Raw genomic sequence first — 13728 nt, 5'->3', positions numbered from 1 at the left:
GGATACAGTATTCACCCCCTGAGCTCCCCACTGTGTGTCAGGCTTGCTTGCACCATCAAGGGTTCTCACAGGCACACAAGTTACTGTGTGACACTTTCAGTCAACATGCGTCTTACACTTTCCCAAAACCCATCCCCCATTCTCCCATCCCCCATGCAAAGTGCACGAGATTAAAAGAGATTAAAATCAAGCTTGGAGAGTGGTGCTGGGAGGGGTGGGTGTATGTATGTGTGTTGAATCTTGAGTATATATGTTGAACTTCTTTCGACACTTAAGTACGTAGCCAACCGTGCTAATCGGAGGTGCAGGGGAAGGACAACAAAATAAACACAAAAAGCAAATATAAAGAATTTAGTTATCAATTTATTCCAACCCATAATACTTTGTGATGTCCTCTTTGAATACTGCTAGTGTATTAACATCCACTATCACGTGGTGCATTGCTATTAACAGCCAAAAGGGTGATGTGAAACTTTGATTGTCAATATAAGAGTACCCTTTATAGGAGCTACTGGAAGATGCTAAGTTCAAACTGAACAATGGTACATATACACAATGCCTGATTACTAACTTAAATAATTCTGGAATGTGAATCATTTAATTAGGCATTGTGTTTGTGGTGACAGATTGCTTTATCTTCTAGAGCCACTCCTGTTATACTTGACTTGTTTTAAGATCCCTTGTAATTAATAGTGGTGTCATCACACTCGGATGTTGGAAAATATAGTGTCCTTCACTCAATTCGGGTACAGTAATGACATCGACATTAAAACTAAATCCTTACCACTACTGCAAATGAACCTGGGCAGGTAAAAGAATAGCACAAAACAGTTCAACAGTACTATGAGAATCAAGTTAAATGAAAAACATTGGGCAGCAATGACAAAAACAAGTGTTCTCCATAACATGCCATATATTATATTAGTTTAAAGGAAAACCATTTACAATGCATGTGGACAAAATTCTATGTACTCACACTTTAAGGATTCAGCACTACACGAACATATAAAAAAAAGTTTATACAAATCTTTTCTCCAAATTGTGCTATCGGTATCATGAAACACATTAGTCAAAAACACAGCCGACTCTGTTGTATTGCGTTATATTTCCAAGTTTACTGTGTTTGTTTTCTCATTCATTTGTACCTGATGATGGTTGATTGCGTTGCAATCGAAACGTCGTCGTATTCTATTATTAATTTAATTTCTTTCTACGTGACTTTACCGAAAGAACCAAAGAGTAATGCCTGTAGTCACGAAAGCTTCGAATCTGGCAATATTATTCACGTGAGTTTTATTTTTTTTATAATTGTGCCTGTGCACCACTGCCAACGCAGTATCAACAAATATTGCGTTTAATGTATCGGTATCATTTGATGCGTCACATCCATTTGTATCTCTCGGATTGCAATGTAACCCTTCGCATTGTTGAACGCCCTATAGAAATGGACACCGCAGCTGCCCCGAGATCCTTTCACGTGACCTCTTACACACAGGAACGGGTAACTTGAGGGGGGACAGCACTTTCCCACCCACTCTGGCACTAAAAGTAACGTTCGTCACGTGGCAGTGAAATCAACATTTTAAGTTTTCCGATTTGGAATGTAACTATAGTGCTGAATCGCATTTATTCCAATTGTTATTTTTAGTCATTTGCGACTGGGCTCAGACTATAAACTCACAACGATTGAGAATCAGAGGCAGCTGCCTAAATCGAAATTCAGTATCTTAGCAGTGCCAGCTCAGAGCTGATCAAAGCCACAAAGCTACCTTACTAGGCTATATTTGATCAAACACTAAATCAACATATCATACAAAATATCTTGTTACATTTTCTAAAACAAATTCTCATCATAAGTCGAGATCAGGAACTGATTCGAAAATGTGATATTGCTATAACACAGCAGAGATGTATTTACTTGATTAACTCAGTAAAATCTGTGGTACCTAAACATCGTCTAAATATACCACTGTCATGTTAAGTTTGCACATTTGTGAATACACCTATTTAGCACGTAAGGCCCACTGAGCGATATAGCTCTGTTTCAGAAGCGACCTGCCCACAAATGATATCTCAACGAAGTGGCTTATCATGTGGAAATGTATTTCAACCAAATACTCGAAAAGCATGTTTATTCTAAATGTGGAGGGGAAAACCGGAGGACTCGGAGAAAATTCCACACGGACCACGAGGAGAACACGCAAACTTCAAATATACAACAGGCATCAAGGTCGGGATCGAACCCAAGACCTCCTGCATTACCAGACGAGGTATTTAACATCTCGCCACCATGGCACCCCACATCTCAAACTCATTGAGATTGAGTTTGAGATGTGTTATACGGGTGGGTCCTGTCTACCCACTATTTTAGAAGAGATCTGCGGTGTGTAACACATTCTTTAAAAACATCTGCATAATAAAAAAAATTACCTTCCATTGAATGTATTGAAATTATTTCAATATTACACTCGTAGCTTTAGAGAAACTCAAACAAATGTGAAATAAAATACAGTGTCATTCCAATATAGCATCGAAACATGTTCCACTGTGCAACAGTTATGGGAAAAGTACTACATTTAACTAAACTACAAAAAAAGTAGACAATTACAGCTTTTCATTCGTTGTGCATTTTACCTAGATCTGAAAGATAATTTACAATATTGCAGCGATCATAGAATGTTTAACAAAACCCGGACTGACATGAAGCAAGTGTCATCACAAACCTGTTCCTAAATGCCTGGTTCACATACAAGACAGTGCATTCGAATTTGCAGTAAAAAAAACTGAAGCTGTATTTACGTGCAGCTATAAATATATTATTTTGTATCAAAATGCCTTAATTTTAGGTTTCTAAAAGGGAAAAAAACTTGGTATAATGAAAATGTCACATCAGTTAATGGCCTATAGCATGCACATAATGGCTTGATCACTTTCACGTGAAAAGCTGTTTGAAATGTTAAATTAAATGTACGTATTTTGTCATCTGCTCTAGTCCAACTTGCATGCAAGTCTAAAACAAAATAAATATACCAGAGTATTTTACGCCACAAATCCACAGCATTTCATGGAAATCATATTTTTAGCGAGATAGATTGTCAAGGCAAATGAGGGATGGTAATGTGTGGGGAGGGTTCCATCCAGCAGTGGATAGACCAGTGGCTGCTAATGAGGATGTTAACTTAAATGGCAACAACGTACATCCACAAAGCCACATTTAGCCTCCCATCAGTGGGGATTTCTTCATTCTACTGTCTCAGCGATCTCTCATGTTCAAAGCCTTGTTCAAGACACAATTTCTCCTCTAATCACAACCAATTAAATATCTACAAAGTCAATGCTCAGAGGATTGACCACGTTTACACTAAATGCCTGAAAGTATAAATGTAAACTACGTTTTCACACAGAGATAAAAAAAACATGACTGAGATCTATTTAAACATACATCGATGTTTGCTTTACCTTTGTAAGCTGCATTTCCAGTTGCATTCATGTAATTCATTACCTCTTTCACCTGTTAAAATTATAAAGGTATTATCACTCAATAAATGTGTTATTGCTTGATTTACACTCCCTAAAATCATCACAATTTATAGCAAATGTGTTGGTGTTTGCTCTTTATCTGTTTGACATTACCAGTAGCACGTGATGTCTAGCAGCAAGACAAATTGTAGTTATACCGTTATTGCAGCAAATAACAGTCGATTATGTAAATACCAAACAAAACAATTTTATAAACTATCACCTAAAACCAGCAACCATATACTCATATATTCTTAAACAACTGTTTACAAGTAGCACACTGTATGTAAATATATTAGTTTTTAGATCGTCATGATTGATAGATTGAAATATGCATAATATTACAATCTACTAATAAAGAATTTTAGTACACATCATACATTAATAAAGTCTCCGAATATCAAAGTGATTTGATTTTAATGCAGTAACTGAGCTTTTCCTAAACCCTCCGCTTGCATCCCACCACTCCATGCCCTGAAGATTTGACACTCCCTGGAAGTGACGGAGCTGGAAGGATGTAAAGGAGAACATAAGGATTGTGAGTGGCCTTGTAACAGACCATAATTTTAAAGCACAACAAAAAAAATATCAGCTTAACATAACCCGATGGGATATGTAAAATTGCATGCAAAAACTGAGCTTGAATCAACATGCAACATTTCAAACAGTAAGCATTAATACATCACAGATGTGCATAAAGTGCACAATCTCTTGTTGCAAGTACCGTGCATCTAGACGAAGGGTTCTTTCAACTGAGGCCTAAGCACAAGTAGAGGATAGAAGCATGTATCTTGGGGGTCTGTTCCAACAGATGCCACTCTCCCAATCTGAATTAATTGGGTCGATTCTTGGATATTATAAAGAGCATCAATCAGTGCTCGAGTCTCAGCTATTTGGAAGCACTGGTCAAAACTCAGTTGAACACGTCGGCTCTCGTGACCAATATTATCCAGAAGATGTCTTTTTGGGTTAGATTGCGTAAATGTCATTAACCACACAGCCAATTAGTAACGTTTGTCACGTAAACAATACATGCCAATAAGTTACTAGTTCAGCACACCGGTGTGTGTTGGAGAGCAAAGCCACAACATTTACAATTCGAGTACGACGTTTCGCCAGTTCGAACTGACTGCAGTCGTCAAATACCACGAAAATGTTGCATGTCATCACACACATCTCAGGCTTTCAATCTGATCTCTAAAAATACATTTGAGTCACCAGTGTTATCTGTAGGATCAAAATTTAATACCTATGTGTCTTGCTTAAAAAAACAGTGGCATGAATACAGCTGCAATCCTACGAATGCTTCTTGTTAATCACATCTGCAACTTTGTGGCCATTTCTGTTAATGTCTTTATTGGTAAAGTTCCAATCAACAGGGTTTGTCAACTGCAAAGTCTTCTTGTAGGTCCAGTATGGGTTGAGATAGACTGTCAGCACAAGCAGGCCCGTGTAGAAAATGACCAATGTAGGGAGGGACACATGATTCACAAGGTCCTGTCGATTTCTCCAGCTTTCCCACCACAAGTAGTAGGTGAGGAACATACGCCCGTGGAACATGTGGATCATCACCATCTGGTTGACTCGCCACAGCAGAGTTTTGGCATAGCCAGCCTGCAGACAAGAAAGCATGTAAATCAACACATCTACTTTCATCAAGTGTGCTTTGCATCAAAATACTGCACACTGATAAGGCGAGCATTAAGCAGATGGATTTATATTACATACATGGCATTTTTTCTCTACATGTATTTATAAACACTAACTTCCGTCTAAATCAAGTAAATCTTCTATCAGAATAATGCACACTATAAGGGCAAGCACTGTCAACGAGACATATTTCCTAATTTACAATGTTTGTTGTACATACAGTAAAACCTTGGATTGCGAGCATAATTCGTTCCGGAAACGTGTTTGTAATCCAAAGCACTCGCATATCAAAGCACTCGTATATCAGTTGTGATCACGTGACGCTCGGCAGACAAAGCGTATACAAGTACTACTCGTATTGCAAGACCTCGCTCGTTTATCAAATTAATATTTATTAACAAAAATTTTGCTCATCTTGCAAAACACTCGCAGACCAAGTTACTCGCAATCTAAGGTTTTACTGTATTAAGTTACTCAAGTTGTAAGTGTATTTTGCATCAAAATACTGCACACTATTCGGATACGCACTGGCAAGAGGACACAGCAACACCGCATAAATGACAGCGTTTGTGATTGTAAAGTAACCCTTTCAATTTCCATTGAGAGGGCTACTCACATAAAACATGTGGAATGGTAACGTTTACGCTGAACATTTCAAACCTAATCGGTGGTGACTGGCTAAATCAGGCTGGGCAAGCAGGGTGTGGGTGCACAATTGTGTCGTTGGAGTAACTGGGCAGTGCATGTACTCAAAGACAACCGGGCATTCACAGCTGAGTACAGAAACACCAATCACTGCAACATGAACTAAGCATGCTCTTTGAACAATGCAGTCCCCATATATACAGGCATAAGGATCGGGATCAAACTCAGTTAAAGCTATATTTGACAGAATGATTGTAAAATTACGTTCCATAAAATCAATTACACCTCAGTGATAAGAGCTGTTCTACGACAAGCAAAGTGGAAGAAGCAAATAATTACAGGCCTTTGGTGATTTTAGTACCAAACACGTAGGCTTTCACGGCCAATATTATTCATAATAAAGGTTTTTGGGTTAGATCGCGTTATTTATAAATGTGTCGTAACCCTCAACCACCCGACACAGCCAAACAGTAAACAATGTGTCACGTTGACAAAAGACAAATAGTTCACTACTTTAGCCCACCTGTGTGTTGAAGAGTGAATTCACAGCATTTACAATTTTTGAGTATGACGTTTCGCTGGTAATTACATCATCCAGCATCATCGGGCAATTTTCCAGAATGGTGAAACCCTCCACTTGCTCCCGGTCTTAAATAGAGCAGCAGCAGGGTGACGTCATCATTTAACTAATTCAGGTGCAGTGATTTGAGGCGGAGGGGGGGGGTATTGTAATTATATAATAGATTGGAAATTAGTCAATTGTTATGATTAGTAATGAGTTGTAGATTAGTAATTAGTTGTAATGTGTGTTATTGTAATTATATGCTACGTTAGTGATCAGTTAATTAGTATGTGTTTCCCCGAAAAGTGGAAGAGCTTACCCAAAATAAAATGAATGCATATACATTAATGAGTTCAATAGTAAATTAAAGATGTAATTTTTAGACAAAATAGTGTCTCAAGCACAATTTAAGTTCTCAAGTTTGCTTATTGTCATTTGTACTTATATATTGCCTATACTGTTTCATTTTTCCACATTGCACTTGGTCTGCAATCACTTCCATAATGAGTGATTCTCTTGTAATGATCTCAAATGCCCCTTTTGTTCCAATGCCCTTGAGATGTACTGCGTTGGATGCGTGGAATAAATATATATTTTTATTTATGATGATAATGATGAAGAGCTGTACAGAACCTTGAGCAGCATCCAGGAGATGCAGGTGAATGGGGTGCTCATTTCCAGTAGGAGGATCACAATGGCCAAGTAGTGGCCCGTGGAGTCCCAGAGCACCATGGTAAGGAAGCCGAGAGCGCTGAGAGCGTGGTGGACTGCCAGTCCCAGGTCGAGGACACCGAACACGGCGCTTGACACGTGCAGGGCGAGGTTTTCGAAAAGGAAGAATCCCACGGTGGTGAGGATGAGTGCCCAGCTCCACCAGCACTGCCGCCAAACCAGACCCTCGAAGAGCCAGCGATCGGCAAGCAGTGTCCACAGCCCTGCCCCCGCACGCAAAAACAAAGGTTATGTGTCATCAGATGCATCGCAAGAAGCTGCTGCATCTAAGCCCCACGGATTAGTGATTACGTTTCATAATGGGTAGAATAATGATCTTCAAAATAACTTGACATTAAACTCAAATCTTGATTTGAATGCTTTCCCACCTGATGATGAACGCTTGTGTTGCACCCGAAACGTCGTGATTTATTTTATTTTATACCTACGTGACTTTACCGAAAGAACCAAAGAGTATTAAACTCCAAGAAAACCTATAACTGTAAACTATGACATTTATGCTACAACCTGTGAATGTACCGCTGTTGTTAATGACTATTTTGAAACTAAATGTTTAAACTTTAAATAACTTGACAATAGGTTTTTCCCCTTTTTTCTAGCAACAAAACAGGTGTTAAGATGTTAAAACACCAAACTGAAACCTTTTACAAGGAATCATGTCTGCATTAACCACAATGCTTGTAGTCAGAATGCAAACAAACAACATACTCTGATAATATATGCATTGTCCTTGAAACTGATTGGTCCACACCAGAGACAGCTTTCTTTTGAGCCTCATCCTCTGGTCTAAATAACTTAAATAACTTTTTAAATAATTGCTTCAGCAGGAAAACATTATTGAGATAGCCAGTGCTTTAAATAAACAATTTTAAACTATTATTTGGTAAAACATTTTTAATGGAAATTGTAAACCTCTTCAAATGAATCTTCATACTAAGTGATTGTCCGTTACTGCTCTGTATCATGTTATAAAACCCTAATAACATAAATTGCCAGTTTGCAGAACACATGCAGTGTATAGAGTTAAATATTGTAATTACAGTCAAAAGCATTTCCTTTCAAAACATTATCTGTGAATTTCTCACATTTTTTGATAACGTGGCATAATACGCTTTAAGTGCCTGATAAGCGGATTCAAGGAGAAAATGTAAAACCAACATTGCTATCAGTAGCTTCTACAAACACACGAGCAGTGTATGTATGTTGAACATCTTTCACGCCGTAAGTAGCAAACCATGCTCATCAATGAAGGTTTTAAGGAGATTGCCACCACCTGCGAAAGTTGCCTTCACCCCAAAAATGGCCCGCGTGGCTGCCAGAGACCAAAACGCGCGTTCTTGCGAGTGCAGGCTGTTGTAGGTAACGCTCAGCGCCTGGGAGACGAGGTGCGTGAGCAGAAACACGCAGGAGTAGAGCGCAAAGCCGCCTCCGATCAGGGCCACGCGCACGTCCCACGCCCCGTAGTCGAGAGAGAAGAAGCCGCCGTCGGCGCGACTGTCTTCAGCTTCCGTCTTCATCTTCTGCCTCGCCACGCCAGAAAGCAAATGAAGGATGAACACGTTTTTAATGAATTTCATCACCGTATGAATACATTCTTAACTAAATGCAACGGCAATTTTTTTTGTTTACAAGGAGTAATATGCTATATTACAAAGGGTAATTGCAATAAAGGGAAATTGGAGGTAAATTAGCATATACAGGCATATGAAAAAATGGTAACGCCGTATTGATAACGTTATTTTAAAAAAATTAAGTACAATGTTTTACTAACTCTGGACAATTTCACTATAAAGAGCAACTGCTTAGCTCTTATTCTAATTCATTGAAAAGCATTAAAGGTTTGACAAGAATGTAATACACTTGTAATCCGGCTTCCATGATTATTCGGCGGTGCCGGGCAGATCCGGCAAAACTGCTCCAGAGGTTGCGACCAGTCCGGCGATCGTCGCCACGTGTGCTTGCCAAACAAAAAAGTAGCTCCGCTCGATTTCAGTGTTACATTATATATATACAGCACATTATACACTACACACAGCAACTTAGACAATTACAACACTGCACGGATATACACCACCCCATGCAGAGTCTTTGAGATTAAAGTTGGATCTTAATTTGTTGTCCATTTGTAAGTTTAGTCACGCCAATTTCACATCGCAAACAAATTGAACACACAAACAAACATGCAACAACACTTAAAAACATAACGTCGTACAAGCATGTGCAAAAATAAGCAGATTTTAAATCATGATTTAGTGAATTATCCGGCGTTTTTTGAAAATCCGCCGCCTCCGACCCGAAACCGCTGGATAATCGATCTATCTACTCTACTTAACTCTACCTTAAACGCTTTAGGTCATTTACATTTCCAATAACACCGAACCTGTACCACTCTTACGTCAAATGTAAGTGGCGTCCTGCCTCCACACACAGCGGGTACAAGATGAGTCGTCTGGTGGGCACGAGAAGACCGTGAGAACTGAACCCCATTCACGTGGCCTCGCACACACAATGGGGGTCTCAAGTCCAGCCATAAACAAACTGCAGAGTGGACAATTGTGCAAATCCTTCTTTTAAGCACAAGCCAACATTGGTTTTATAGAACATGTACATAATACAGCGCGACTAATATACAGCTCGTGTCGGCTTCACGGATATCATAGAATTGATCTATTTTTGTAATTCCTGTATACATGTCCATCCATACCTGTCAATCCCTTACCAGCGCCTACCTTATCACAGACCAATTCAGACCTTACTGGTCACCCCGTGCCCCTTATAAATCTCAACGTTCATCCTACAAAGTCCCATCGCCAGGCAGAAACACAGAGACCATTTTTTGTTTTCCCATATTTAAACGTCTGTACGCTGTATGGACCTGAAAACTCAATTTCCCTGTACAACAATACGAGGTAAACCGTATGGGTTGACAGGCATATGCATGACCATACTGCATATTTGAAAGCATAGCATGCAACAACTTGAATTGTCACGGACCCTTTGCCATCACCATGCCAGCCAGCTCTGATAGAATTGCAGGTCAATGATGTTGTGAAACAAGCCCCATGGCTATTATGCCCAGATGTGAAGGTTCTACAGACTGTGTACAAAACAATATATGCCGTCACCACCACTCTAATAACACTCAATACACATACAACTATTTAAAGGAAATTCATTTTAGTTACGATTAATCAGGCGATCATCAAACATGTTTGTAAGTGGCTCAAGACCATAAGTATCACGAAGGTCAAATATTTTATTTACAGTATTACGCTGATGCATTACATAATCAGCACGTTATTTATTAAGCTCACCCGATTTTACATTTTAGAAGTCTCACGACAACGTTAGCTCAATAGCTGCCTTATTGTGTAATCAAAAAGACATGCGCTACTAGATAATTAGCATGCACCTTTAAAAAACACTATATGACACTGTTTGCCTGTGCAGATAGGCATTGTGTGCTGGTTACAATTACAACCCCATTCGTGAATCACACTTGGATGGATGCCTTTGTGGCATAAAGCTGATGGGATTCCACCAGTTTAGATGTGAGAAACTCGTGGATTTTGACGTGATGAACTGGTGGGACCCCACTTGCCAAATAAACTACAGTACATACATGCTGCTTCTGGAAACCGGTAAAGTCTTCTGCTTTTGACAGCTTCCTTATATGTAGCAATTAACGGGACGAGGATATGGCCTGCAAAAGTTGTGATCTAGATAAATAGTTCATAAAAGGAAAACAAGAGGCGTGTACAGCATTGTCATGTAAAATGATATGACCAACTCTACTGACATTTCCACATTTCTGCGACTGATATCTATTACGGTAACAGGTAATGTAAGTAGTGTGTGAGTATTTAAAGCCCAACATCAAACCAATAAATGCTTAAGGTCTGTCACCCCAATGTCAGTAACAACAAATGACATTGGGACAATCTAGTAGGTTTTTGATATGAGTGTACTGCCAGGTGTAATTGCTCTTTATCAAGCCACTGTTGGATTGGGGGGGGGGGGTATTTGACCATACTTCACCACGCTGGTCAGTGCGTGCTGGTGGAGGCAGGCACAGCATCAATACCCCTCGGCATGGAAATGCAGTACAAGGATGGAGATTGCTACCCTGTCCCCTGCTTATTTTCAACAACCTTGGTTAAGGTTCAACCATCAAGGGGGGTCAAAGACCGGCCACAGCATCGCAGGAGCGGGGTTATCTCAACAACAGTCGCCTATGTACTTATTTAAAATTCAATATTGTCAAAATGTCCCCATCACGCTTGCTTAGGCATAATTATTGTACGAGTGGACGGTATTTTAACGATGGTTGCGGTGCGGTAGCGCAGTGCTTGGGGCCGTCCATAAATGACGTCACGCACCTGGGGGAGGGGGTCAGACATTTGTGACGATGTGTGACGAGAGGGGGGGGGGGTGAGAAATGTGACGTCACATCAAAATGCGCAACTTTAAATAAATATAGACAACACGTTCTACTTAATTAAATAGACTTTTTAATAAATGTTTTCTCCTACAACATCAGAGTCCAGCGGCACATTAAATACGCACTACAATGACAATCGTTTAAAGCGATTTGAAGCATGTTTTATTTTGGGGGGGCAGAGCTTTGTGACGTCATATTTGAGGGGGGGTCTGACTTTTTGTGACGCCGTGTGACGAAGGGGGGGGGGGGTCAAAAATCGTCCAAAATCGCGTGACATCATTTATGGACGGCCCCTTATAGCCCACTGCGCTACAATGAACCAGGCCATACAAGAAGGGTTGCCATTCCTGTGCTGTTGGTGACAGTAGTGAGTGGCGAGAGAGTTAGTGATGTCTTCAAATGAACTCACGTTGACCGGGAGAGAGTCAAATATGGGATTACGGTCCAACAACAGCTCCCTTACATTTAGATTTAAAGCTTCCGTGGCTGCAGGAATTCATATTCTTGGTTCTTTCGGTAAAACCACGTAGAGGGGGAATAATGAAGTAAAAGAAAACAATAAAATTCTCACGACGTTTCGATTGCAACACAAGCAATCGTCATCAGGTGTGAAAACCACAGCAAGAAAGTTGGGGGGGGGGGGTGGGAGGCCTTCATCCACTCTCGCAGCGGTGGCGAGATGTGAACTACCTCGCCGGGTGTGCAGGAGGTTTGTGGGTTCGACCCCGACCCTGACCGGCGTCTCTCCTCTCCCCGTGGATGTCTCCACCCCCCTCCACCTCCACGTGGAGACTCAACAATCAGCTGCTTGTTAATATCCACGCCGACTGCGTAAGCCCAACAGCGTTGAGCACTTGTGATGGCCAGGCAGCTTCTATATATCTATCTCAGTGGGGCCTTAGCTGGCTAATAGACTAAAGAAGTTTGTAGTTTTATATCATCCAGCACGTGCATTGAGCTCGTGGTTACGCAACATGCGAGACGCCGTTGGATTTCCTACAATGCATGGGCCCCAGCGCAATGGAAAGCGACGGTGCCCGATACCCCCCCCTCCGAATGGACCAATAGGATCGCAGCTTCGAGCGGTCACGCGCACGCCTCGGCCAATCGGGATGCGAGCATGACGCCGCCGACCCCGATGCGCTCTAGTAAATGCAAATGTCAATTTTCCCACGTTAGCCGACGCAAGAATCAATCACACTTTGTTGTTCGTCTGTGTTAGCGTTCTTAAAGATCTTAGAGCACATTCCATTGCCACACGAGTATAACAAGTTATTGAAACGTATAACGCGTAAAAATCGACGCATTTTTCGGCTGACTTTCATACGATTATGAAATTATCCGTATACTCGAGTACTTACAACTGAATGGGCAGTCTTGAAAGGTGGTAATTTAGCGACTAACTAAAAGCGGCGTTTAAATTACATTGAAGAAGTAAAACAAACTCTCAATAAATTAAAATCAGTCACCCGAGCGAGTCCCAACAGCAGTCAACTCTCATCACGTTGCCCTGTGACGCGACTCCAAAAACATTGCGTCATTTTGGAATCGATTCCAAAAAAGGCTTCCCGATTACCCCCTAACGTGGTGGCTGCAGTGGATCGATTCGACGGAGCTCGATTTAACTTAACGTGGCGACCTAAAGGGAATCGATGTCAACGACGCCGAAGTGAAATACACCCGATACCGGAATCGATACTGATTTGCAACTGGAGGAATCCGATTAACTCTGAACAGAAGTTTGGATGAGATCAATTCAAGTTCTAAATTCACAACTCACGCTTGAGTTAGGCCACCTGATGATCTGGCTACGTGTGTGTTGTAGGACCCTCCCACCACCCGACGACACAGCTGAACAATTAAAATTGTCTCGTTTATAAGAATTCACAGCACTAATTATTATTCTGACTTTCTGGTTTCGTGACCTGAGGATGCTTGACGCACTTTCAAGAGAAACGTCGAATCTAATTGATGAATGAGATTTGTTCCTGAACCTTCCTGTGAACCCAGAGCTACAATTGGCGCGTTAAACGCTTTTAAAGGTTACAATGTATTTCGGTTCTAGATTAGAAGCTTTCGTGACTGCAAGGATTCATACTCTTAGTTCTTTCGGTAAAGTCACGTAGGTAAAAAATGAAATTAAAATTAATAAAAAATTTAAATAAAATCACGACGTTTC

The 13728-nt window shown here is 40.6% G+C and overlaps 1 protein-coding gene across 4 annotated transcripts; it reads right to left on the bottom strand.

Moving 5' to 3' along the window:
* Positions 1-343: 343 nt before the first annotated feature.
* Positions 344-13080, bottom strand: CLN8 (CLN8 transmembrane ER and ERGIC protein). Of its 4 annotated transcripts, none has more exons than XM_078600387.1 (4): positions 12911-13080; positions 8382-8632; positions 7010-7311; positions 344-5133 (listed from the first exon to the last, which is right to left on the bottom strand). In XM_078600387.1, the coding sequence occupies exons 2-4, from the start codon at positions 8623-8625 to the stop codon at positions 4816-4818; spliced, it is 864 nt and encodes a 287-aa protein (XP_078456513.1). In that variant the 5' UTR covers positions 8626-8632; positions 12911-13080; the 3' UTR covers positions 344-4815. The 4 variants fall into 4 exon arrangements, with proteins under 4 accessions (XP_078456513.1, XP_078456514.1, XP_078456515.1 ...); XM_078600388.1 differs by having other exon boundaries at positions 8382-8628; XM_078600389.1 differs by lacking the exon at positions 12911-13080 and adding an exon at positions 12240-12904.
* Between the last annotated feature and the right edge of the window lie 648 nt (positions 13081-13728).

Source organism: Lampetra planeri, chromosome 14 (genome assembly GCF_965212315.1).
Source record: "Lampetra planeri chromosome 14, kcLamPlan1.2.h2, whole genome shotgun sequence".
In the NCBI taxonomy this organism is placed as follows: Eukaryota; Metazoa; Chordata; class Hyperoartia; order Petromyzontiformes; family Petromyzontidae; genus Lampetra; species Lampetra planeri.
Note: the sequence above shows the minus strand (reverse complement) of the source record. Positions and strands in the feature narration are given on the sequence as shown.